Source organism: Paramacrobiotus metropolitanus, unplaced genomic scaffold (assembly GCF_019649055.1).
Source record: "Paramacrobiotus metropolitanus isolate TYO unplaced genomic scaffold, Prichtersi_v1.0 Parri_scaffold0000004, whole genome shotgun sequence".
Classification (NCBI taxonomy): domain Eukaryota; kingdom Metazoa; phylum Tardigrada; class Eutardigrada; order Parachela; family Macrobiotidae; genus Paramacrobiotus; species Paramacrobiotus metropolitanus.
In genome coordinates this window covers 2,739,194-2,765,136 of record NW_026570224.1, presented here as the reverse complement: position 1 = coordinate 2,765,136, position 25,943 = coordinate 2,739,194, and the positions used below count along the sequence as shown (strand labels likewise).

At 41.8% G+C, this 25,943-nt stretch overlaps 9 protein-coding genes across 9 annotated transcripts; 4 read left to right on the top strand and 5 right to left on the bottom strand.

Annotated features, from left to right (window-relative positions):
- Positions 1–36: 36 nt before the first annotated feature.
- On the top strand, positions 37–1,943 carry LOC129580760 (tRNA (cytosine(72)-C(5))-methyltransferase NSUN6-like). The gene is made up of 5 exons (XM_055471421.1): positions 37–289; positions 365–477; positions 540–818; positions 872–909; positions 1,001–1,943. The coding sequence occupies exons 1-5, from the start codon at positions 141–143 to the stop codon at positions 1,847–1,849; spliced, it is 1,428 nt and encodes a 475-aa protein (XP_055327396.1). The 5' UTR covers positions 37–140; the 3' UTR covers positions 1,850–1,943.
- Positions 1,944–2,082: 139 nt separating this feature from the next.
- LOC129580755 (cyclin-dependent kinase 9-like) lies at positions 2,083–4,967 on the bottom strand. Its single transcript, XM_055471414.1, has 7 exons — positions 4,575–4,967; positions 4,255–4,501; positions 4,061–4,142; positions 3,884–3,974; positions 3,538–3,755; positions 3,253–3,463; positions 2,083–2,891 (listed from the first exon to the last, which is right to left on the bottom strand). The coding sequence occupies exons 1-7, from the start codon at positions 4,681–4,683 to the stop codon at positions 2,461–2,463; spliced, it is 1,389 nt and encodes a 462-aa protein (XP_055327389.1). The 5' UTR covers positions 4,684–4,967; the 3' UTR covers positions 2,083–2,460.
- Positions 4,968–5,130: 163 nt separating this feature from the next.
- On the top strand, positions 5,131–6,350 carry LOC129602769 (uncharacterized). The gene is made up of 2 exons (XM_055501913.1): positions 5,131–5,296; positions 5,407–6,350. The coding sequence occupies exon 2, from the start codon at positions 5,443–5,445 to the stop codon at positions 5,863–5,865; it is 423 nt and encodes a 140-aa protein (XP_055357888.1). The 5' UTR covers positions 5,131–5,296; positions 5,407–5,442; the 3' UTR covers positions 5,866–6,350.
- A 1,200-nt stretch (positions 6,351–7,550) lies between these two features.
- On the bottom strand, positions 7,551–10,927 carry LOC129602846 (adipokinetic hormone/corazonin-related peptide receptor variant I-like). The gene is made up of 3 exons (XM_055502009.1): positions 9,922–10,927; positions 8,502–9,041; positions 7,551–8,019 (listed from the first exon to the last, which is right to left on the bottom strand). Exons 1-3 carry the CDS (start codon positions 10,411–10,413, stop codon positions 7,801–7,803), a joined length of 1,251 nt encoding a protein of 416 aa, XP_055357984.1. The 5' UTR covers positions 10,414–10,927; the 3' UTR covers positions 7,551–7,800.
- Positions 10,928–13,501: 2,574 nt separating this feature from the next.
- LOC129600267 (phosphatidylinositol N-acetylglucosaminyltransferase subunit A-like) lies at positions 13,502–16,164 on the top strand. The gene is made up of 4 exons (XM_055498739.1): positions 13,502–13,703; positions 14,434–14,605; positions 14,697–15,351; positions 15,583–16,164. Exons 1-4 carry the CDS (start codon positions 13,586–13,588, stop codon positions 16,162–16,164), a joined length of 1,527 nt encoding a protein of 508 aa, XP_055354714.1. The 5' UTR covers positions 13,502–13,585.
- LOC129600275 (cytochrome b-c1 complex subunit 2, mitochondrial-like) lies at positions 16,162–18,588 on the bottom strand. The gene is made up of 9 exons (XM_055498752.1): positions 18,391–18,588; positions 18,180–18,329; positions 18,045–18,109; positions 17,775–17,956; positions 17,618–17,715; positions 17,108–17,458; positions 16,745–16,992; positions 16,511–16,664; positions 16,162–16,433 (listed from the first exon to the last, which is right to left on the bottom strand). The coding sequence occupies exons 1-9, from the start codon at positions 18,550–18,552 to the stop codon at positions 16,344–16,346; spliced, it is 1,500 nt and encodes a 499-aa protein (XP_055354727.1). The 5' UTR covers positions 18,553–18,588; the 3' UTR covers positions 16,162–16,343.
- A 378-nt stretch (positions 18,589–18,966) lies between these two features.
- LOC129602691 (39S ribosomal protein L22, mitochondrial-like) lies at positions 18,967–20,348 on the top strand. The gene is made up of 2 exons (XM_055501796.1): positions 18,967–19,724; positions 19,933–20,348. The coding sequence occupies exons 1-2, from the start codon at positions 19,310–19,312 to the stop codon at positions 20,247–20,249; spliced, it is 732 nt and encodes a 243-aa protein (XP_055357771.1). The 5' UTR covers positions 18,967–19,309; the 3' UTR covers positions 20,250–20,348.
- An 88-nt stretch (positions 20,349–20,436) lies between these two features.
- On the bottom strand, positions 20,437–21,187 carry LOC129602692 (60S ribosomal protein L36-like). Its single transcript, XM_055501797.1, has 3 exons — positions 20,975–21,187; positions 20,709–20,843; positions 20,437–20,647 (listed from the first exon to the last, which is right to left on the bottom strand). The coding sequence occupies exons 1-3, from the start codon at positions 21,071–21,073 to the stop codon at positions 20,558–20,560; spliced, it is 324 nt and encodes a 107-aa protein (XP_055357772.1). The 5' UTR covers positions 21,074–21,187; the 3' UTR covers positions 20,437–20,557.
- Positions 21,188–23,832: 2,645 nt separating this feature from the next.
- LOC129602690 (protein FAM50A-like) lies at positions 23,833–25,884 on the bottom strand. Its single transcript, XM_055501795.1, has 2 exons — positions 25,057–25,884; positions 23,833–24,644 (listed from the first exon to the last, which is right to left on the bottom strand). Exons 1-2 carry the CDS (start codon positions 25,454–25,456, stop codon positions 24,055–24,057), a joined length of 990 nt encoding a protein of 329 aa, XP_055357770.1. The 5' UTR covers positions 25,457–25,884; the 3' UTR covers positions 23,833–24,054.
- Positions 25,885–25,943: the final 59 nt, after the last annotated feature.

The following is a 25,943-nucleotide window of genomic DNA, read 5'->3' as shown; positions in this document are numbered from 1 at the left end:
AGTACAAATGCTGTATGTACAATAATAAATTAATAATAAATTTTAGGAATCACACGAGCATCCAAGTCCGCCGCTGTAAGCGCGCGTGAAGAGATGCCTCGACGTTTCAGTTTATTCGACGTTCGCTTGTGAAATCTGACATGGATTCAAAAGCCAATTCGGAAGTGTTGTCTGTATTCCAAGCGGAGTATTGCCGGCCTAGTGGTATTGCAGTAGAGGATTTCTTAAAGCATCTCCAAATACCTCCACTGAATACGGTCCTTCGTGCCGACCGAATTCCTTGCGACAGGTGCGTAGATTTTACATCAGAATTTTGAAATATATATGATAGTTATACATCCATTGGACTTTGCTGTTGCAATAGACAGGCAGAAACTATTCGAGATGGGCTGTTCCATGAAAATCGGGACCGTATGCTGGCTGACTGTTTGTCGGTGACACGCATTCGAGAACTCGGCGACGTATGGGTTATCAAAAGTAGGCTGCTGCTTTCTCTTTCTTCCTTAACTCCTTAAAATACTCTAGTTATTTTTCGACAGATGTTTGTAATATGCCCGGTCAGCCCGGAAGCCCTTGTGGCTGTTTGCTAGCGAATTCTGATGTTAATCGCAACCAGACCGATGTGCCACCGGAAGTGGTGGTGGATGCTGCGGCCGGTGAATCGTGTTTACGGGGAGCGCATATTTATGCGCAGGGGATCATGGGATGCCCAGCGGAACTCAGAAAGGGTGCTCGAGTCCGCATAGTAAGTGCATGTGGCAGCTCTTTGCAGTTGACGATTTTGTATTGGCGGCCGGAAATGCCGGATAGATGTCAGAGTATGGAATGGTGATCGTTTCAGTAATATTTGACATTTGTAAGTATTTTTTAGGTAGTGTTATCAGCGTTGATCCATATTTGTTATACTTCGTATGTAGGGTGCTAACTCTTGCTGAATAAAGGCTTTGCTTTATTTATCGGTTCTATAATTTAAATTTTTTAATGAATGCTTCTGGCACAGTTTTTTCTGACGTTAATTAAACTGGATTTCATTATTGCGCAGCGTTCTTTTCGAGCAAATTCATTCCCGAGCGGTATCGGCATATATGTGAATCGCCCCCTTTATCCTTTGCTCAGCCTTAACGAATTCCTTCGCGCCAACAGACGCTTCTCCGCTCAGAACTTGCCGTCCTGTGTGGCTGTCCAAGTATTAAACCCTCAGCCAGAAGAAGTTGTTCTGGATTGTTGTGCTGCGCCAGGCGGTAAAACGCTGCACATTGCCAATCTGATGCACTATCGTGGTCGTCTGGTGGCCACGGATAAATCACGGCAAAGAGCGGAAGAACTAAAGAAACTTTGCTGTGATCTGGACGGTTTTGTAGAAGTATATCCGGCTGATGCAACCAGTATGCTTGCCGACTCATTCCGAAATGACGCAACCGCATCTGGACCGCCGCCGTACCCTGCTGAAATGTTCGATCGAATACTAGTGGACGCGCCGTGCAGTGGCAGCGGGTTACGCCCGCGATTATCTCTCAAATCCTTGCATTTGAAACAAATCTGCTCGTGTCCGAGAAATCAGAAAGCCATATTAAAGGGCACGATTCCGTTGTTGAAGCGCGGTGGTACTCTTGTTTATTCGACATGTTCTGTATTACAAAGAGAGAACGAGGATGTTGTCAGTTGGACGTTGGAGGAATTTCCTAACCTTAAACTCACCGGCCAGACTCCACATCTGGGGAAATGTGGTTTTTTGGTAGATGGACTTAGTATTGAACAGAGTCGGCTGCTTCAGAGATTTTCTGTTGTACCAGAAGAGAATGGTTTGGATACGATCGGGTTTTTTATAGCCAAGTTTACTAAATTATGATGGTAGATGTTTTAGCTCTGGATGCCAAACGTCAAAACACCGTCTTTCGGTCGTTTCTTCGCTTCGCAGTTTGGACTATAAATCGGTACCATGATTTGGTCGACTCTGAGCGGCTACTTCAGATATTTTTTATTGTATCAGAAGAAACTAGTTTGGATCGATCAAATTTTCATAGCCAAGGCTAATAAACTGGCAATATCTACAGGACAAAGGTAGAAAGTTAGAAACGCTGATTAGCTGCAGAAATAATTCTTTGGACAAACTTCATTGTCCGGTTTTCAAATCTTTAACCTATACCATTGCGAATCAAAAAAGAGATGAAAGCTATGAATAGATCAAATATGAACAAAAACAGAGCATGAATTCTGTGCACTTGACCAATTTAGTGAAATAAATCCTGAATCTGTATCAGGGTGAGTTAAAAACGAGATAAAAACTAGAATCAACTGTAACCAAGTAAAGAGCATGACTCCTGTCCAGTCTTCGCTATAATAAAACGAAAATTCCAAACGATTGATCACAAAACCGGTAAAATCCAGGAAATTAGGAGAACATTGGTCCCAACATCGCTCTCCGTTTAGCAAGAAACCATTCCATACCGACTGCTTTGATTAAAATACGCGGTCGCCAAAGGCACCAGCCGGATTGCGAATGTGATGTGCCTGGCTGGGTGCGCGGTTTCCGGCAGCCTGTTGCAGCTGTTGGCGAGAAGCGGCAGTGAACTCAAAATTCGACTGCGTTAGCAATTTCATTTTCGGACCCAGTGACTGCGGCATGGGATCCGTCCAGAAGTAATCGTGATTCAATGCAGTATCTGTGTCCACTCTCTTCGAAGGATCCAACGTGAAAATTCTATCAATCAAATCCAGTGCCAAGGAATCTTTAATGTGCCGACTCAGGCGACCTTTGATGTCGCGGCGAATGTCTTTTGGCAGCTCTAAGTTTTTAAACAGCTCCAAACCCTGTGCATCGGGATACACTTCCGGTGTTACAGAACCGCATAAATGAATTATCAACTGTAGCTGGTGTTGCTCATCTTTGCCTACACAAAGATCACTATGTTAAAAAAATACTACCTAAACCGCGAGGTGAATTATAAGCGCAAAATACATTTCTATACATTGACAAGTAATGTAAAAAGGTACAATACATTTTAACCGATCTCATACAAGCTTTCACCACAAGATATCAAAGAAATAAAATTCAATTAATCGTAAATTTTTGTAAGTATAATTTCGAAGGGTTTGCAAAGTCAACAACTGGTTCACTCAACAGACCAAGCAAACTACGAAATTTTGTAAAACCAACACAAGGCTATACATCTAAAACGCATAACTTGACAACAACAAAGTTTTTCTACCAAGACCATCTAACACAAGAATGCCGAACCACTATCACCGTACCTTGTAAAATTGGGCTTCGTGTCCATAATTCACACATGATACAGCCCGCTCCCCAAACATCAATCGCCGAACCGTAATTACGGTCGCCAAGAAGCAGTTCTGGCGGCCGGTACCACAAGGTAACCACCCTGTTAGTAAATCGATTCGGCTGATCTTTCGTGCCCATCTGACTGAACGTTCTGGCTAAACCGAAGTCGGCTATTTTGAGGATCTGAAATCAGGTCCAGTTCAATTACGTTCAAGAACAGCACCAGACGGTCCCTAAAAAATGAGTGCTCAACGTACTCCGTCTTTATTTATGAGGATGTTTGATGTTTTCATATCACGATGGAGGGCTTTGTTGATGTGGATAAAATACAGGCCATTGAGCAATTGCTGCATGATTTTCTTCGTCTCTCCTTCCTTGAACTGCACCCTCGGATTACTGAGCAGTCCAGCCAAGTCGTGCTCACAAAATTCGAAAACCAGGAAAAATGTGCTTCTGTAGCGATTGAAATCGGAAGCTGAAACATCCAACGTATAAGGTAACACAAAATCAGCAATTCGCGGAGATAGATACGGTGATAAAACACACAATTTCCACGATAGTTATTCCATCAACCTTTTTGAAACACCAGAAATGAATAATTACCTTTCGTACTGCAGATGTCCAATAACTCCACCACGTTTTCATTTTTGAAGCACTGAAGTATTTTGATCTCCCGCAATGCCGTAATCGGAAACTGCACCGATCAAAAACTAGATACTAGTACTTCTATCGGTGCCGTGTTCCTCGGCAAGTTGACAGGAGAGAAGTTAAAACACTTACTCCCTCTTTCTCATTCTCCATGAGAATCTTCTTGAGAGCTACAACACGCTGGGTGCGGTTGCATTTGGCCTTAAAAACTTCTCTATAAAAATATCACTTCAATAAGTTCAACAGCAAAAATTTCGTCAACAAGTCACAACAGTTACAACACGGCAACAAACTCTAACAAATTTACGAATCGCAAAATCACATACCCGAACGTGCCCTGGCCAATTTTAGCCTGTCGCTCATAGGCTGTCATATCCGTCATCCAGGGATATTTTATATCACTAAGGCTTTTATATCGCTCGTGATTACTGGATGCAGCTGTGCCTGGGTTTCTTGGTTGTGCAGGTGGCTGCGACGAGCTGGCAGAGGCCCCCGCGTTGCTCGATGGATCTCTCACATTCTGCGATGGGATCGAGTGTGCGGGACGCGGTTGTGGAGGACGCTGACTGCCACCTTCACAACAAACAATATATGCAATTCTCAATCAACAATCGCAACCAGAGCATCCATAGGTTTCTATGCGTACTTTCACGGGAGCGATCTCGATTCCGCTGACCATCGTGGTTCCTATCGCGCTCGGAAGACGGCGGAGGACTCGGACTTTTACGTTTCCGAGATGAATTATTAATGTCCATAGCAGGATCAAATCAGAACAAACAGCAGCTATTTTAGGTACAAGACAATTCCGAGGCACCAGCTGGTTGGAACGCTGATGCAGTGCTTCCCTAGGAAACTGTCCACAAGCCAACATGCAAACCAGAGAACGAAATTGCAGTTTGCCAACTCTGCTAAGAAGATTCAATAAAAAGGGGGATCTAAGGATCACTATCAATTTCAGATCTCTCTACGTAAGAGTACTTTGTCAAAAAATGAACTCTACGTAGAAGTGCGGTAGGAACGAATCTGAAAAAGATTTAACAAATTTTTAGGTAGAGTGGGTGCTTATCAAATATGACGTCATACTTTATTATGGTGACCACCGGCAAGCTCGGCGAGGTGGATGTTACATTGATATCTACTTAAGTTAAAAAATGGCATCTATTCAAATTTCAGACTGTTATTAGACTTCAGTCACTTTACATTGTTACAATCAGTAACCTGTTACATTTGATGATTTGAATGAAATTTGCTGTTATCATCTTATGTCTAATTTTTTCTTTCTCCTGCTTTTTCTTTAACTTTCATTAAATTTTTGGATTCTTGTAGCTGTGATCTTCTGTTATCACTTTTACCTTCTCCTGTTGGACGGTAAGGACTCTGACTGTATTCAGTACAGTATTCACAAAGCAAAGTTTTGTAGTACGCGTAAAATCTTTCGCGTTATCTCACACTCACAGACTGTTTGTGCTGATTTGCAGGTTCCCAGTCAACGATAGGATCTTGCTGGTGAAATCATGGCATCTGGCTCGAAGGCCTCTCCCATTGTTATCGATGGAGCTCCCAGCAGCAATCCCGTTACTCATCCCCTCATGGCCAGTCTCAATACTGCTGCGGCTCAGTTCGCCAACATTCCCGGAGCTGCTAATCAGCAGAAATATTCGCTTTTGTTAGCCACGATCGACGAGATCGGGAAACAAATCCGACCAGCTCATACCCTGAACAAGAACGCGATGGAGCAAATGAAACGACACATCGCCTTTGCCAAGCTCCTTATTCGAGAGTTAATGGCGCAGGTGGACATGAATCTCAGCACTATGGCAGCGCGGGAAAGAAAGGAGTCTGGATTTATGCCTTCAGGGAGCACCAATGTGATGGTGAGGAAGAAACCACCCACGACTACCGTTGTGTCTCAAGGAGTCATTAGAAACAATAATTAGTTGTGGGGCGCTGTGGCGTTACGGAACTGTGGTGAGCCGCTGGCGACCAAAATTCTGTAATGACTGACGGCGGCGTGGTACATCAGAAGCACTCAGCACTATTGGGAACGGAGAGTCGCCAGTCTTCGTTTTTATCTCAATGGATATGTTTGTTAGTTGTTTTTTAACTGGTAATTTGTTGCAGCTTCTATAACAGCCATTAACAGGACTGGAGAGACGTTATAAAGTAGCTTCCAGAGATCGCACTGGAAAGTTGTTTTTGTTTCTCTTCCTGCTTTTTCTATGCTTATTGGAGTTTAAAAACTAATCGGCACTCTGCAGTGCTACTGTACGTCCGTCGAAATAAGGTCATACGGATAAATTTTCCTCATTTTATCTGTTGCGACGTGTCTACTTTGGTCTCTTTGTAACGTTAAGTATTAAGTCTGCTGTAATATTAATCTACCGGTGCTTACCGCGCCAGGTCTGTTCCAAAAAGTAAAGCACCGTCTGTTGAATCCTGTTCTGCGCTGATTTGTACGAATAACAAATATAGAGATCTATACGAGTATAACTTCACAATTTAAGACAAAATCCTGGTACAGTTGTAATCACACTTGTCGGTGTCCGAGACCACAATGACTTACAACAGTCACCTAAATTTACCAGTTCCTGCTGACAAATTAGCAGGAACTTTCATTCTGTTACTACTTGTATAGAAAGCTGCTGCGGGTATTCATAATTTATAATGTTTTAAAAGAAAGTCAGGGAAGGTTCAGGCGACAAGCGAAGTTGAACAGCGTGATTCAACATAGTCTGACAGCGAGTTCGGCAAAGATGCCGACAATCCTCCTGGGTTGAGCAGGTCGGACGGGAGAGTTATTTTCCTAGTTCTAATTTTTTGATTATTCGAGCTTCGGTGTAAACGGCATTGCTTGTATCCGTTTAAAATAATAAAAGTGTAACCTGACATACGCCTAGCTTATAGAAAATACTTGAGATAAGCCGTGAGAAGTAATGTACATTAATGTCGCATATTATTGACTACTGTAACTGTAAAACAGCATTGTTGTGCATGTTAATTGTTAGCCAACGTCCGAGCTGTCGTTTGTTCAGCACGCTCAAGTACTAAGCGTTTACCGTTCTATGCTTAATTTTTTTGTAAAAGCTGGCAAAACATCATTAATTACGAGTCCAGTTACATAACTTGCCAAGAAAAGTTAGATTTCAGGAAAGGACATAATTATACCCCGGCGGTGCAGGTCGACGAGTACTAGTGCAATGAATTGTGCAGGTTAGTGTTAATCAGGTTTATAGTTTATTCTTTTAAATAGTTATTATACGGAATGTTCTTGCTGAGTAAATTCTGAGTGGACACTGGAACGAAAAGTTTGTTTCTGAAGGCAGTTTTTAATTAATGTTATTGTGGTAATAGTACATTCACATTGCGTCATCGTTCCTGTTCTTGAGGCATGCATGGGAATCGGGATGCGGTACCCGCCACGTATAATTATTATAGTAGTCAATGTAGCCCGTGCGAACGTCAGCTAGCTTCCGCGCGGCCGGTTAGTATCACTGACCGGATAAAATGATTCAATTCTGCAGTATCATTTGTATGATATACGATTTTATAACACATTGCAGCCTGCATATCGTTTTCTTGGGTTTATTTGTTACAAACATATGAAATACACATACGTGGGATCTAGAGTTTATATAATATTACGGTTTACAAGCAGGAAGTAAGTAGCTTCTAATTAGTGCCAACGTGATCGGCAAACGTCAGCAACAAAGCTGAGATTATTAATCGTAAATTAACTCAATACGTATTATCCACAAAGTCGTTAAGGTGCGAAGAGAGCGCTATTTTTACGCACTGTCGAATCCGTTAATCTTCAGATCTGCCGGCATCGGTGGTCACGGCCTCACGGGAATCGCGGTCATCAATGGGAAGAACTATGACTCGATTTTTCGTTTACACAAACATTGCATGATGTTTCGACAACGCTTACGAGACAAAAGTATATAGAATCCATAAAGAAAAGGGTTCATTATCGTGCTAAAACTTAATGACCACATCAGCAACGCATCCGTTTGTTGGAAGAGATGTGGGTCAGCTTCATTTTGGTCAAGATCTTGGTGAAGATTCATAAATGCATGACAAATCATCACCGCCTGGAAAGACATGTTAAAACATGGACTTCAGAAACTTCAACACTCAGTTCCCAGTTTAGGCTTTCTTTGAATATGTAAACTGTACTAATATACACTTAACAAAATACATTAAAATTTATTGCTTATTTGGTATTGCACAAGTCTACAACTAACAACGAGTACAAAATTTGTACTCGTACAAAGGAAAATATTCGAAGAACGTCTATGATTGTACTGTACAATCATAGACATTTTTCGAACATTCATTTTCTTTTACCGGATTGGTGCACGTGTGTCCGTGCTTGCAGCACTCGTACATTACGTACCGAAATGCCGGCATCATCGGCGGCATGTAATTTTCGATTTGCGATAAAAATTATGGCTGATACTGATACTGCAATTTATAATTGCATCCCCCAGATTTAATGTTGTAAGAAAGTAGAGCGTATAATTTGTGCTAAACCGGATGAAAATAGCTATTCGACTTATGTTTTTGCACTTACATAAGGTGTGTTGCACAGGACGAATGCCATCAGAATTAAAAGTGACAATTTAAACGTTCGTAGTCGGGCTTGTTTCCTGATGGACGTGTTGGTGTGGCATAACTGCATGCCAGTATTAATGCGCACACGCAACGGCTTAATTGCAGGGCAGTTAACCTTAGACGATGATTCAGAATAAGGGGAAAACTCTGAATCTCGCTCGAACGCGGAGGACATTGGCGAGGTAAACGATCGTGTGTTGCCGGTTTTCTCGATCACGTGTACATATTCCGGCTTGGGAGCGTGAAATGCGCCGCTACTTGCACAATCATTTGTACCGCAATTTGCCTGACTTCCGGTTTGACACTTATGAAACGAATGTAGCGCCAGGAGTAACACGACATTAACTGAAACGATAACGACCAGCGGGATCGCGTACAACGACAGGATCCCAAATAGGACGTAGGCTTTTTCCCCTGCTGGCGACGAGAAGGAGTTGATTGATACGCATTGCGTGAACTCCCGTATTTCATGATGGGACTCAACATGGAAAACGATTACCTGGCAATGACAAAGCATTTCTTAGTACTTTTAAAATGCAGTTGCAATGCTACAACGGACACTAGAGATATAAAATATTCAATGATTAAATTCATGGCTTTCGTTTATAGTCCTGTGGGCATCATCCTGGCACGCGCAATGGCGATCTCATGATGATAGGACACGGATTTAGTTGACGTAGCGCAACAATACTCGTATTAATGTTAAGAAAAGGAATGCCGCTGAGATAATCCGTTGATTACCCTGCGCAGACGCCAGTTGCAAGATTTAACTAGCATTAAACGAAAACAACTAAGACTTCTTAAAAAAAAGTTAGACATTTTTAAAATTTAATCTTAACTGCAAATGAAATTATTGAATTCTTTTGATAAAAAATGGTTTGGTGTAAAATATGTGTAAGCTGAAAAACTACTTTTAACTCATATTTAAAACTTTTAACAATAAGTATGGAAAGCACGCAAAGGACAGACAAGTTGCAGACATGTCAATTTTTGGATAAACTAAAATTTGAAATCTGCGTATTTGAAAAGAAACAGATTGCCTGTTTTTGAAATTTATGCAGCAAAACCGTAAGTGAATTATTACCACACTGCAGTTATAATTTTAAAATCAGTAAAAGGCGACCGTATGCGCAATTAAGTAGAGCCGCATATATAGCATATTTTTCAAATTGGCAATTTGAAAACGAAAACAACGAAATTTGAAAACGAAAACAACGAAATTGCATATACTCCTCCACCACATCAACAGAGTTACGAAACAATAGCGAATAGTGTCACCCGCTTGCACTTGTGTTATTTTAAACACTATGCTACTGTTACTTATAAAATGCTACTGAAATTATAATTCTACTATTGCGCACATAAATAAAGCGTTGTACCTGAGGAAAGCTAAACAGCACAGCTGCAATCCAAGCTCCGATGACCAGCATTTTTGTGCGCTTGGCTTGATCGCGAATCCTTAGCGGCCAAAGCACTACGTAACACCGGTCCACTGACATGGTTACCACAATAAAAGCTTCCAAATAAAGGCCCAGCGTGTCCATAAATTTCAGCATCCGGCATGTCACATCGCCGGCAATCCACACAACCGTCAATCGCCATCCCAGTTCCAGGCCCAACGTAAAAATGCAGATGATCAAATCAGCGATGGCCAAATTTACTAAAAAAGGTCGCAATCGTGACCTTGGATTCGTATTCACAAATAATGACCATAAAAAGGTAAAGTTGGCAGTCAGTCCAACCATGAGGACGGTTATGGTTAAAATTGTCCCTTTGTAGTTGCTGTTTATAAAGATTTCTTCGTAAAGCTCGTCGAACAATGGCTCACCGTCCGTTAAGGACGAATTCTTGCTGACCGTTTCTGCGGCCATTTTTACGGATTTACTTCTAAATATCTTGCGCGCGGTAGAATCCAAACCTTCAGGAAAAATTTTACCGAAAGGTCACACACTGTTTGTAAACGAAATGCGAGCGTTCGCGCGATGAGTATATATTACGGCATATAAAGGCGATCTACGCGTCTTCCGCGTTCGGAAAACAGCAACGCAATTTTGACCGTGACTTTCTAACACCGGCGTTATTATACTGCAACTCCAGCTGAAGACGCTGTACTTCTGAATGGTTCCGGAATCCACTACAGGCAAAATGTCTGTGCAGCGAAATATATGTAACAAGGTCCTATACGTACTTGCTTCGATCCGACACAAACAACCAATCTGCTCTGCGGGCACAGGAAGAACAGTCCAGTAATAATTATCACTTTGTGATGCATTGTATCCTTTAATCAACAACAATACTTAAAGTAATATGAACCTGGACTGGTGAAGACAGTTTTCCTGTTCATGCCGGCATGCTCTTTCCATTGCCTAGATCCGTGCTCATATGCGCAGGATCGTAATGGGAGTGAATTCCCGTCGGACGGGCAAAATCCATTCAGCGGTTTGCTCTAATCTGTCGTTGCGAGACATGTACAGCAGTTTTTCATCAGCTTGCGGTACGTGTTTAAACAGCCTGCACCCGTATACATGTATCCCGCTGAAAAGCTCGGACTGTCTTTAATCGGCTTTAAATGCTACCTACTCGACCTTGCACTGCACATGTCATGAGTCGGGCTAATTATACTGTAATTGCTTTGCTGAAACGAAAAACATCAGGTGAAAAACACCATTCACCACACACGCGCTTGACCCTTGTTGGCCAAGCAGGTCCAGCGAAGCCGATTACAATTCGGGACAGATTCTGGGGTGCCATAACGCCCTTGGTTAATTAAAGGCGGATGCGCTATATAGGCGCAACGCACTAAATACCTATTATTTAAGGACTTAGTGTAAATCCATAATGCGTTCTATGAAGTATTGCAGTATTTTATTTATTATGCGCATTCATTATAATTATGACAATCTTTATAACAAAATGTCGAAAGTTTACGATTACGCTGGTATAGTACCTTGAGCCTTGGGTATTACTGAACGCGCAAGTACAGTAGCATTTACGATTAATTCTACCACAATATCCTACCACGTGTAATTTAACTGGAAAACAATTATGGGTCCGCTGCCTACGTATATGTATATAAGTACCTGCACTGCTATAGGCAGCGGATCCATATTCCATACTCGTGCCATCGATATCATTGATTATGCTGTACAATAAATATCCATCTAAATATGCCCGAAATAAGGTAAAATTACAGAAGATATTACGTAATGTTAATTCGTTTTGAGATAAATAATAACAATATAGCAATTTATTATGTTGTTGGCCCCGGTTTTTAATATGCTAAGACAAAAGCCCCTGCATGAACAGAAGCAGTATTGTAGTTTACCCATGGATGTTGAACGATCGAGAATGGTTTTAAAAGCCGTTTATTTGTTTTAAAATTAGCTGTTATAAGCGGAGGGCAACTTCCCCTCAATCAATTTTTTTGAAACAAATATACTACTAGTACGCAGTCGACATAACTTCGAAAATACTTCTATAGATGTTTTATACCAATGCATGTTCAATGCGTAGTGCGTACTGTAGTATCTACAATACTTACTTTGAATGCTTTCATAAGCTCAATTTTGCAGACTGTGATAGTGCACTTCACTATACAGTGAAACTCCTCTTAACATTCACCTTCCTATAACATTCACCCCTTTACTACATGCATGAGGCTGGGAACCAAACCGTCCGGTAGACTATAACACAGGGGCAGTTCTCTGTATAACATTCACCCCTTTACAGCTATAACATACACCTTTTATGGAACCGGTAACAGTTTTACCGGCTTATTCAACCCCTGCGTAACATACGGTTGGCTGGGCTTATTCAGTGTCTCTAAAAGAAAGTTGGTTTTTAATCTGTTTAGTACCGGTTTTGGCGCAAAACCAACATTTACACCGAATAATGTCCATATTCTGACCATTTCAGTGTCTCTAAAAGAAAGTTCCGGCTTCTGTTTTTAATCTGTTTAGTACCGGATCATCCAACTCCAGGCATCCAAAAGGGCAGCAAAACCAACATTTACACCGAATAATGTCCATATTCTGATATTTTGTTAATGTTTTGGTTAAGTAACACCCTCCGGGGGCTGTGCCCCTGAGCCCCTGAGGGCAGTGCCCCTGGGGGCAGAGCTTCTGTATAACATACACCCCTCTGTAACATTCAGAAAGCCTGGAACGGAGGGTGTATGTTGTAGAGAAGTTTCACTGTAATTGTAAAGCGGCACTGATAAGCTATAACGAAAAGTTACAAAATACACGCAAGCATTTCGCACCGATAACCAATTTTGTTCATAAAATACGACTTTGTAGCTTCAGAATTAAAAAAAAATGGCTTAAAGGTCACACAGAAACTGTCACAGGCTGCATACTAATACTTCTTCTGTAAAACTTGCTATTCTTTCTGTAAAACTTCTATAAAACGCCGTTCGAATTCGAAATGCTTGCTTAAAAATGCCATAGAAGCACTTTTTAAAATTCCATCTCTTGGGTTAGGCTGTAAAATCACATAAAATGAGTTCTCCGATAACTGAAAGTTTTGAAGTACGTAAATGTTAATGTAAAGTGACGGAAACAACAGGAGGAGCAGTGTTTTATAAGCTTGAAGCGCATATTCACAAGTTTCCTTATGAAAATGGTTGACCATATGACGTAAGTCAAGCCAAACCAGGAATGTAAAGGTCAGAACTCATAAGTTTCAAATGGTACGCAGGTACCTGATACAAAAACTTCATGCATGCGTAGATCCAGTGGAAGTTTCGCTTTCGTTTCCTATCACTTTTCTTCTTTGCTTTATGGTACTTACGTATTCTCTATACTATAGGGCTGATTTGTGTACGTTGGCGTGAGGAGTTAGAATCATTTGTCCGCACAACATCCGGTTGCTGGGCTTTACACTCGTACTCTGGATACGATGAACAGAAACGAGCGAAACGTTTCAATGCACGAAAGCCAGGTTATTTTCGAACTTTCTTGAAGCTTTAATGCTATAGTAGGCCCAAAACTATTGTTTACTCGTAGACTGTTGTACGAATTCGAACAAAAGCCAGATTTGATCATGACATTTTTGAAGTTCATTTTTAAACTCAAAGCAACGATCCTGATTACTTTAGATTGTCTTGATCCTTATGACTGTGACGTTACTTGTTACAGATATGTTCGAGATCATCGGATAAGTAAGTAACAACCTGATATCTGCCTTTGCACCAAAATTATGTTAAACTTTTTCCCGTTTCGAGAAGTTCGAGAAGCTGACATATTGCAGCAACCGGAAGTTGCGCGCACAAAGGACTTTTAATGCCAAAATATTCAAATCAGCTGGCTCGGGCTGTTAAAACGGGATAAAGTGATTCAAAAAAGTGTTTACAAGAGTGTGAAATTTTGAACGGATGTGCAGGAACACTTATGTGCAGAGACGTGCAGAAATGTGAACGAACAGAAGCGCTTGCTTAGAATAAACTGCAAGGCAGCTCAAAAATGTCTATTTAAAAAAAAACTTATAACATGGCGGTACTATACTACATACATATTAACATTTTGAATTTGAGTAAGTATAGCATTGCCCTTGCTTATAACTATGTACTACTGTACAAATAATAAAAATTAATGTACTGTACTACCTACATGGCTACATCTCCACTCGGTAGTTTCGAGTGAAATCGCTAGCTACCGCGTAGACTCAGTAGAGAAAGATGCAGATTTATCATTTATCAACATAAATAATTGGTTAAGTAGTTTTAACTTCTGGTTTTTTAGTAAATTATTACTTCGCTGTCTTTGCCTATGCAGTTATCTTCAGCGCTCAGCGACAGAAATTATAATTTAATTCCGAGAATGGCAGTTGCAGTATAACTCGTTCAGGTGCTGATTTGATCAACTTTCTGGGCTTTGTTGCAATGATTCCAGATGGTGATCAGAAAACGGGAGTATCCGAGATCCTTGCTTCCAGGGAACATTTGAACATCTGCATGGTATCGGATTTCTTTTACCCTAATGTTGGTGGCATAGAAAGCCACATCTACCAGTTATCATATTGCTTGCAGAAGCGAGGACACCGTGTGATTATCGTCACGCACATGTGAGAAAGCTGCATTAATAACTTGTTTTAACATGATGTGGAGGCACACTAGTATGCTTAAGTAACTATTTATTAATTGCGCTGTTTTTAGGTATGGCTCGCGGGTGGGCGTCCGCTTCATTAGCGGAGGCATCAAAGTGTACTATCTCCCGATTCCTCCCTTCCACGACCAGATCATCTTTCCCACGATGATCGTGGCTCTTCCAGCTCTTCGCTACATCTTCCTTGAAAATGATATTCACGTAGTGCATGGGCATTCTGCCTTCTCACCGTTGGCGCACGAAGCACTGTTCCATGCCAAACTCTTGGGCATTCACACGGTGTTCACGGATCATTCGCTGTTCGGGTTTGCGGACGCCAGTTCCATCGTGACCAATCAGCTGCTGTGTATGACGCTGGCGACGTGCGATCACGTTATTTGTGTGTCGCACATGTCCAAAGAAAACACGGTGCTGCGGGCGCGATTTCCGGATCCCTGGTCGGTGTCGGTTATTCCCAATGCGGTGGACGCCAGTAAGTTCCTCCCGAAGAGTCACGAGAAATATACTGCCACCGCTGATAAAACGGAGGCGAATGTGATTAATGTTGTGACCATGAGTCGGTTGGTGTACCGACGCGGAATTGATTTGCTCGTCGATTTGATTCCGAATGTATGTGCCAAATTTCCCACGGTCAGATTTGTGATCGGTGGGGCTGGACCAAAGCGAATTTTCCTGGAGGAAATGCGAGAGAGAGAACGTCTGCAGGTAATGCAACACGTATGCCGAATTCCTGTTCATGTGTTAGTACTTATAATCGCAGGTATTTAAAATGAAGAGTAGTGACTTATGTGAAGTGTTGATGGTTATGGTGTTTTGAGTATTTTGAGAAATTACATAGAATTTTTCACATTATGCGATATCTTTGGGTGTGTTTACTGTACTTGTATGTGTGCCGGTGTGTGGCTAATTTTAAATGACATTTTTTGGATTTTTTAGGATCGCGTACTGCTGCTGGGACGTATTGATCTCGATGAAGTTCCTAAATTCCTTGCCAAAGGCTCAATTTATATTAACACATCCCTTACTGAAGCTTTTTGTATTTCCATTATTGAGGCAGCTTGTGTGGGTCTTCTCGTGGTATCGACAAAAGTCGGTGGTATTCCCGAAGTGCTTCCGCCTGATATGATACGGCTGGCTGAGCCGAATGCGCGCGCCTTGGAAGAGTGTTTAATAATGGCTATCAGTGATCTTCTAAATAAACCGGGCAGTTTTCTTAGTTCTCAGGAGTGCCATGAACGGATCAGGAAGATGTATTGCTGGGATAACGTGGCTGAGCGCACGGAAACAGTGTATGAGCGGGCGCTAAACAAGCCGATTCCAACAATAAAAGATCTGATAACTGTTAAATACAATCACTGTGGATGTTTAAGCAGAGTCTTGATGACTGCGTTGGTATTGTTAAGTTTTGTTGTTAACATCTTTTGTAATTTTTTCTATTCAGTAAAAAAGCAACCTGTTCTTGGGTCAAAATACACACATTTGACAAAGAAAAACGGAGTACGATTAAAACAAGAATAAACAACCGGCTAGCTTCTTTAATTTTTATAATAACGTGTATTTCGTTCACGAAAACACACAACGAGACGTCATAACTGGTGTCGCCTACTGATATCCCTCAGAACACATACACCTTATTTCAACTCGCGCCTTGGCAGTCAAACGGTTAGATAAAAATAATCGTAACTCACATTACAGTTCTATACAAATTCATCCAATCGGGGAAGATGCGACAAGTTTCCAACCGCCGCCATACTGAATGTTCCTTTCTGGACCAGACTCTGGGCATACTGTAAAAAACTTTCATGTACCGAGTAGTTTATTCATCTAAGCAGTAGCAGTGTTTAACAAAAGGGACACTCCGTACCTTAGCCAAATCATCAGGTCGAATCTGGTCAACGATTGCTACGGCGTCGTTTACACTCATAATATTTCCCGTAGATAATGCTTGTATGGCCATATCGTGAAATTGCTCACATCGGCTTTCGTGATGCATCAAAAGTTTCGCGACAAGTTTGTTCCTAAAAAGCACAGATCTCTTCTGTAATTCCCGCCAGAATGAACATCAGTCTAGTTTGATTCAGGGGTTTACGAGACGCACTTTGCTTCTTGCAAACGCTGCAGATCGACACCCTTTCCTTCTCGTAAAACATGCAATCCAGCCTGCACCACCTTGGCGATATCCTTCCCATGAGCTACCGCCGTAAACCCGAACAATCCCGAATCAGAATGACAAATGTTCAATCCAGTAATAGCATATTCTTCTCTAGTAGCTCCTGCGGCTGCTTTGGCGAGTGGTGACACTTTCTGGCCATTACTCCATTTCACGCTTGGTTCCGATCCCAGAAACTGAAATTACAAACACAATATTTTACGATAATGTATATTGTTTACTCAATCCACAAAGCGCATTTAAATGAATGCACTGTATCATCCGTCATCATTCAATCTCTCAGTGCATTACTTGCTGCAAAAGGGATAACGCCAATGCCTCTTTAGGATTGTTTATTCCGGCTCCTTCCACGGCTACGGCGGCATACGCCAAATGGTCCAGTGTTTGGTGGAAACACTGTCCACCGCCGTACTTGGCAGGGATATCCCGATGCTGCGCATTTGTGCCATGTTCTTTCGGCAGTTGCTGCAAAGTGTGCATTTCCGGTGCACACTCTTCGAACTCGGTCATAGGCTTCTTCATGTAACCATAATCGATTTTGAAATTATCCGCAGCATAATTTAAAATATCCTCATGTCGCGCGCCGTACACAGCGATGGCCATGCGGCTAGGCTTAAATGCACTCTGCACATATTCCCGCAGCTGCAAATGAAAAAACCAGTACGTACTTAACGTTACGTATCTCGTGTACGAGCCTGCAGAGTAATCAAAGATGCGCTCGCTCGCCGAAACCAATCAGTAGCGTTAGCCTTTGTCACAAAAAATTAAACTGCTCACACGTTTACACCAAAGAGAAAATACCATTTTCGCATCGTAGTGATGAGCAGCCCATCTGGGAGCGAAAAGGGAATTAGCTAATCCATCGCGGTATGCCGCAGCGTGCAGATGTTCCATGAGCTCTGCAACAACGATAAACGTTGATCAGAAATCAGGCTGGATAAAACGGTAAAAAACTAACGGATATCAGGGCGATGTTCGTAGATATCCAGATCTAGATCCAAGCGCGCAGCAGCATCTTTCACTTCCCATCGCTTGAACTCTTGCTTGGCGACGACATAGCCAAGAAATTTAATGGTTTCCGGCAAATGATTTCGGTGGACATTCATTGTGTATATAATATGGTCGCGGGTGGTTGTGGCGCTGAAGCATTATCAAAAAAATTTATATAATTATTATTTACGGTTTCTTTTGTGTATAAATCTTCGCAGTATCTTCCAAACGTAGTCACCTTAAGCTAGCCCCGAGCTGCTCCATATTGCGAGACAGTCCAAATGCAGAGCATTCTCTAGTGCCCTAAAAAATCCTGATTAGTATTACTGCAGAAAGGATTATAAATTAAAATAAGATGAACTGTAAAACCCACCAGTGGAGCAGCATTGCGGAGTGCATGGGACAAGCCAGGCACCTCAGGTGGTTCATGACGAGCGCCAGCTTTAACCGCTACAACCACTCTTGTAACCGGGATGTTGGAGTCTTCTGATATGACTGTCAAGTCATTGGGCAGTCGGGTTACCTGCAGAATAATGAAGCTACGGAGAAGCCCGTAGGCGAACAAGATGTCTGCGTTAACATACCCGAACATCGCGAGACTGATCTCCGTGAACAACCTGACGACCAATTGGCTCCCGTGGTCGAGCAACGGATTGTGCAGCTTTTGCAGCATCTGTCAATTTGGCAAATCCACGTTTTGCAATAAACATTTTTATTCGAGCAGGAAAAGCTGCAAAAAACGTCATAAATATGGGCGAACTACATATGCGCTATTGCTTGAACTAAACTTACGATTCAGCCAGGAAAGTGATTCGCCTCTGGTGCTGCCAACTGGGTTGTGCTGGCACGCGTCGTGTTACTAGTATTGAATTGGTTATCGGAGACTTATTGCTTGCACCTTGAATCAACATTAAAAATTAAAAGCATGAATTACAGTCCATAACAACGTGAAAGCAGCAAAAAAATTTGGAAACACCCAAAAGTTTATTAACATCCAACCCTTTTAAGTTGTTTTGTTTTTGGATCTCCCCGTCTCCCTCCCAACGATTACATACCTTACTTCTGCCTTTTTCATATGATTTGGCGCATTAAAGAAGTTCTCTGTTCAGCCGTTTTGCAAAAAAATTGTCGCCGCACGCTACGGTAGCGAATCTAGCGATGTTGCTGTTACATATTTTGAACTTTGTTGTTTTGAATTGTGTTATTAAACAGTTTTAACTTAACAGAGATAATTACCTGGAAGTACGAAAAACGTTTTCCATAATTTACAGAAAAAGGCACTAACAGTGACTAGCTCTTGTCTGTCGTTTAATGCACACCGTCAGACTGCAGATTGTGTTGTGCGCGTCCTGCGAGCGGGATCACAGGGGCCCATGGCGAGCTGACTTTGTTTTTGGAAAAGTGGCTGATACTTCGTCTGGCAGTACGATCGACGACTTTACCCTTCAGTCTTCGGATATGTTCATTTGATTGCTTGATGTGCACACACAGTTTCTGTCCACCATGAACAGCCTGAGAAAGTTTTTTTGGACTGGTCCCAACCTGGGACGACATTGTGTGATTTGCTCAGACATCGGATCAGTTTTGGAGCAGCGGCTATCAGTCACCGGAAGTATGAAGTCGCAACATCAGCTTGGATCTGTTGGAGTGCCAGGTTTTGCGCAGTTCCATACCTCGGTAGCAGCATCGAAATATAAAGCGCCAACGGAAGCGCTGGAGGGACCAAAGAAATGGCCTGCATATAATAACGTAGTGCTGCCGCCTCAGTTGCCCAATGAGCCTCGTCGACCGGCGCAAGTCTTCCACATGCGAACGCAAATCCGTCATAGCGAGCATAAGCTGTGGTATGCTGCCATGATGATCCGAGGAATGAGCATCGATGAAGCGCTGCGTCAGTTAACCTTGAATCCCAGGAAAAGTAAGTGTAAAATTGATCAGTTACTGTAATCAATATTCAAAACATCAGTACATAGTCTGACGAGTCTTGTGTCACTCTTGTCACAATTTACGATTGCTGTTTAGTTATTAGCAACTTATTTAAACGACATTCTCATAAGTCATAAATATTGAAATACTTGATAATCGCCGGGGACTGCCATGAAATAAATTTATTTTACCCTCTGCAGGTTGCCAAATTGTTAAAGAAGTGCTCGAAGAAGCGCAGGAAATTGCCATTCGCGACCATAACTTTGAATTCAAAAGCAAAATGTGGGTGGCTGAGTCCTTTACGGGAAAAGGTACATGTGTGAAAGGCATACGTCGAATGGGCAAGGGCCGGATTGGACATATCAAATACAACTTCAACCATTATTTCGTCAAGCTCGAAGAAGGGGATCCGCCGGCAGTATTTAAAGATCATCCTTGTGACACTTTCGAACTTAAAGGAGCCATGCAGAATTACATCGAGAAGCAGCGGAAACGCTTTGTATGGAATTCTTTGTAAAATGTGTAAAATCTTGGATTTCCATGTTAATTCATTTGTAGTCTGTGTAAACAGGCTTTTTGTACGGTTCAAAAAGGAATTAAAGTACGGTTTTGAAAAGGAATTACACATACAGTAACATACATCTTTGCCATTACTACAGTATGATAACTATAAAACGTTTTTACAAGTATACACCTGTCACCTGCCACAACAAAAGCGCATATTTATTATACTTTAATCCGACATAGATGACACTTCCCACTTGCATAACCATATCGGAAACAAAAGTTCTCAAACCATCCTAAAGCAGAATGTTATGACTTCTATTAGGTTCGGTGGGCTTGGGCCTTCCTCATCGATGTCAAAGTTCGTCCCATCTCATCCCGCTTTCTTTTAGCGCGAAGGTGAGTACCAAGCTACGAGGAAAAGAAGGCAAATTAACCCAGAACTAATGTAAAAAAACTGTGTTATTCTTACTCGTCGCTTAAGGAATTTCAAGGCTCGTTTGTCGCGACCCACTCGCAGCAGTTCAATGCATCTTCTCTCGTACGGCGCCAACCCTGTCACCTCCCGGACGATGTCGCGAACAAACTTCACATGTTTGTTCAATTTCTAAACAAAATAAACCAAGTGAGTCGTCCAGTCGTACAAAAAAATTAATATCAGAAAATTTCTTTCGTAAGACATGATTAACAATCAAGTACACTGTACAGTCATTAACAAGCACTGTTATCTTTTCTTACCCGCATACGAGATGGTCGCTCTTTTGCGACATTTTTGGTAACTTTATGTCCACGGACGCTCTTCAGGCCGACAGCCACGTCGGACTGGGGATGTGGCATTTTTTATTGTTGGAGAAAAACACAGATTCACTGAATTATACGACGAAAAGTTTTGGAAAACCCAAAAATTTACCACGAACCCACAAATCTGCCGATTGACATGCGAGCTGTCAGCGTGAATCGGTGGACGAACGCACAGTAACGAAAAGTAGCGTAGCACAGTAGCGTAATGAACTTGCGCAGGATGAAACCGAAACCGTGTCTAAGCCGACCAACGTGTTGCTTTTTATTCGAAAGGATCGTGGTGTGATCGGTTCGGGACCGCCCAAAGTGAAACCCGAGCTTTGCACGTTTCAGTTCTGCGTTATCCTACGTGCGTATTACTACCAGCACTAACTTACGTATCGTCGGATGTTGACAGATGATCGTTATGATTACGATCCTGTAAAAGTGGCGGTATTTTCAGTTTTGTTCCGTATATTTGAATTTACCTAATACCTCAAGGAGTTCGTTCGTACTTTGTTCGGGTATTTTGCTGTACCTTCTTTTGATTGACCTCGCTCAGCAGATCTGACGACATGGCCACTGCACCAACGAAGCCCAACCCGTCTACTTTGCTGCCTTTGGAACTTATTGACAAGTGCATCGGCTCAAGAATCCATGCCATACTGCGTTCTAACAAAGAGATTGTTGGCACCCTGTTGGGATTTGACGACTATGTCAACATGGTACTGGAAGATGTCAAAGAATATGAGAATACTTCTGACGGTCGAAGGGTGACTAAGTTGGAAAGGATTCTGCTGAATGGAAGTAACATTGTCATGCTCGTTCCTGGCGGTGAAGGCCCAGAAGGTAGTGTCCCTGCCACTGGATAGCCGGTCATTGCGTATGGATCTCCCTCTTTTACGAAACATAATTTCTCTCACTGGATTAGGCATGCTGCAGAAAATGCGCTTACTTCTTTGATAATGCGATTGAAACTTGAGTTGATGTGGGCCTTTAATGGTCGATCTAGTGAATCGGGATGGTTTTTTCGTAGTATTTGCAGACTGTTTAGTCTTTGGTTTGTTTATTGTTTTTACGAGTATGTTATATTTGTTGATACAGACTTTCTGATTTTCGAAATGCAGCGCACGAAAAATACAAAATGATGGTGTCACTGGCTCTTCTGTTGCAAAAAGATTCTTGTGTATTAAATTTCGTTGGATGAGCTGTCGCGACATTAACGGTAAGTAATCTGTAATCTGCCTAAACATACGCATAGACTTCAGATGTTAAGTTGCTCTTTAAATAACATACAATCATACATTCTTACTAACGATAAATTACTGTACATTGTAGCAAGAACTTACTATAGGTACAGCTTAGGACAAAATGGTCGCATACCCAACATCTCCACATTCAGTACGAATGCAGCGCAGTGCACTGTACGACTGAGTTCAAAATATCCATTTCGTACAAGTGCACTGCACCGCTTGCGTACAGAATGCTGGGTATGGGGCTATGCGACCATTTAGTCCTACATTGTAGATGTTAAGTTGCTCTATAGCAGTGATGTCCCGTTTACAATTTTTCATGTCCCGACCGCACTTTCCCGATCAAAAACTTTTCCGCACCCGCTCCCGCACCCGAGCGCTCGGACAGTCCCGCACCACGCTCCGACTCCCGATTTTCAATAAAATAATTTTTTAACAATGTTATTGTTACAGCCTTTTTTGTTAAAATGTTTCAAGTATGCCATACGTTTGGAAAATTACTATTTTTTCAACCTGCATCGTAAATCTTACTTTTAAGAAATTTCACCCTTAGCTTGAAACCTTAGTGTCGCCGTACAATTTATTATCACCGTCAACTATTCAACTTTCTCTTACCACTGACATTTAAATCACCATCTAACCGCCGTTTATTAATACTACAAAACAGTAATCTCTTGAAATGCTGATCCGAAGTTTTTAATCTCCTGTTACTGAGCAAAATTCCCGCAACACTAAACATCCGTTCGACGTCAGCGGTCGTTGCTGGAGCGCATAAAGCTTGTTTGGCAAGAATTTTCAAACGTGGCCTTGCTTTAGAGCTTTGCTTTTCAAACGTGGCCTTTTCAACCCAGCCTTGCTTTAGAGCAATAAAAGAACAATCTTCAGATCCATTGAAATCTTGGGAGTTAAAATTAACTAACTCTAAACTCCCGATAACACGTTTGATCTCCACTTTACAGTCTACAGTCTCTGGCCAAAAAGTTAAAAACAGGTGGCAGTAAAATTGAATTTTCGTTAATTCCAATGCCAAGGCACGAGACAAAGCGCGATACTGGAAGTGTGAAAGTTACGGTACTGAAAGTGTATTGCAGTCTGCAGGCCGCCAGCCAGCGGCAATGGGATTACAACAGCTACTGGAATGCGGAGCAGTGGAAGTTACTGCTACATGCTACGGTGGCTTGCTTACACGATAATTTTATAATTTCTAATTTGCAAATAATTTAATTTTTCATCATTCAAATAAATCCCGAGTTTTTCCGAGCAGCGGGCGGGCGTACTTATCAAGCTTTAATCCCGACCGCACCCGATCCGAGCAGAAAGTCTCCCGCACCGCTTTCCGAGCAAAAGCGGGTGCGGGGTGCGGGAAATTCCCGTGATTTACCGAGCCCGTGAAAAAAACGGGACATCACTGCTCTATAGTAAGTACTTGATTGTAATTAACAATTTAATATGTAATAACAAGCATGCATATGGACTCCTGATAGACGTAGTGAATTTTGACTTTTGTACTCAGATACAGATAGCTCTCCCGTATATCCAAGTGGTCAGCTGCTCGCCACATTTAACTAAATTCCCATTTTTATACTGAGCTATTACATACAAATATTTTGATTCATATTTATTATTACAAATTAGTATGGTAACTGTTAATGATCCTTTGCTGTACACTCCGCCACTTCACTACCGTGACAAATGGCGATTCCCGCAGTTAGGCAATACATACAAATAAAATTCTTCAAGTTTAAAAAACAATCTTCCATTGCCAACTTCGCAACATTCAGAATGCTAATTATCCGACTTGTTTTTGACATTGTCGTACCGTTTCCCAGGATCGTACGGTTCCCATCGGCTAGCCGGAAATATGTGTTTATTTCTCTCGTACCAGCTCCTCAGTACAACCTTCCCCGCATGAGATTCGTTTTTCTCTACCGTCGCATCATGCAGTAACCGGACATCGTCATGGACGTCAAATTCGAACAAGGGCCCACTCTTTCCTTTAGCTCTGGTTACAATCAGGTCGTAAAAGGAATGATGCTGCGGAATAATCATATCTTCCTTTACATACATCAGCTGATCCACGGTCGCTATCCGTAATTCATTAAATTCCCTCCTGAGCATATCGAGGCATTTCTGCAAAAACTGCTGAATAGTATTGCCCTTTCGGACAGTTACGGATCTTCGATGACCGGCACCATCCCAGTAGCTGAAAACAACTTCCATTGGTTCATGTTTAAGGATTTCTTGTTTGGCAACCCATTCTATACGGAGCTGCTCTCGGAGCCGCTTCTCTTCGTCTTCCTTATCGCGATCCGGTAGAAAGCTCGTGTCCACAGAGGGATCCATCCCTATCCGTCGCTTTTTTGTTTCGATAAATACTAAAACAACACACGCGCAAAAATAAATCATCTATCGTGTAAGTTAAAGTTATAAATTAACTGAATACAGAACAGAAAAGAAGCCAACAAAAAGATGTACAAATAGTACGACTTATACTGCCATTAATTAACTCGTATAATTAAACCGCTATCGTTTTCGTGTTAAATCTGACTCCAACGACAACATGCAGATGCGGAAGCAAAGATTAGAAAGGAAAGAAAACCGGAAAAAATAAACGCAGCACATATGCCCTACTCGAGTATGCATCTAATGCAGTACACGAGTACAGTACCATTATACGTAATTTATACACTGAAAGTACTTTAAGTATTTTTAAAGTATACATTTTCATATGCACTACTAGTACCGACTACATAATTACATTTTCATATGCTCTACAGGAATACTTACATGTAGGCTCCTCTTCCTCATCCTCATCTTCGGCAAGGGTAAAAGACAACTTAGAAGTATCCCGTTGAGCCCTTTTCAAATCCTCCAGCCTGCGTTCTTCAGCCTGTTGTGCTTCTTTCTCAGCCCTTTGCTTTTGTGCGAGTTCCCGCTCTCGTTGGGCTACTACGTCCGTTTGTTTGGCCTTCATTTCATCCAGAGTAACAAGGCCAATAGTACTGCTTTTAAGCTGCTGTTCCACGGCATCATAATGCGCTGAGAATTTATTATCAATATTGGCAATCTTCGTTTCCTCTGCCAGTTTACGCTTCCTCAGCTCCACTTCTTCCTTCTCCTTCTCGCGTTTCTTGATCAGCTGCATGGCTCTCCCAGCCTCAACAATACCCCCGCGATATTCCGTCATTGTGAAGAATGGAACCACGACCAACAGTTATTGTTTTCGTCAGGCTTCAGGAAAAAAGGCACAAAAAATAAGTCTGCCGGGAGAAAAAGTGAAGCAAAACTACGATGTCAAACTGGCTGCTAACTGCTAAATTCCGTAGCAGTCTGAATCTTCATTCTTCCAACACTTTTTGCACTCTGCAGTTTTGCTCGCTGCCGCAACATCAACAACCTTACGGCATAAGACTTCCTGTGTCCGCCTGCTTGTATGAAAATTCCCAGTTCGCACGAAAACATACGCTGATAATTCATAAAATATTCACAAAATCCAGTAAGAAACCTCAATGTAAGGTTTTTAAAGACTCACTGCTGTTTAGAATTCTAAATTCTACAAATGAAATAATAAAAACAAAATTATTATAAACGGATTTTAACGGACTAATATTAATTATAATAAGCTGCGCAGCGTTTCCGGTCGCGCCGATTCGCAAAACTGCACTCTTCGCACT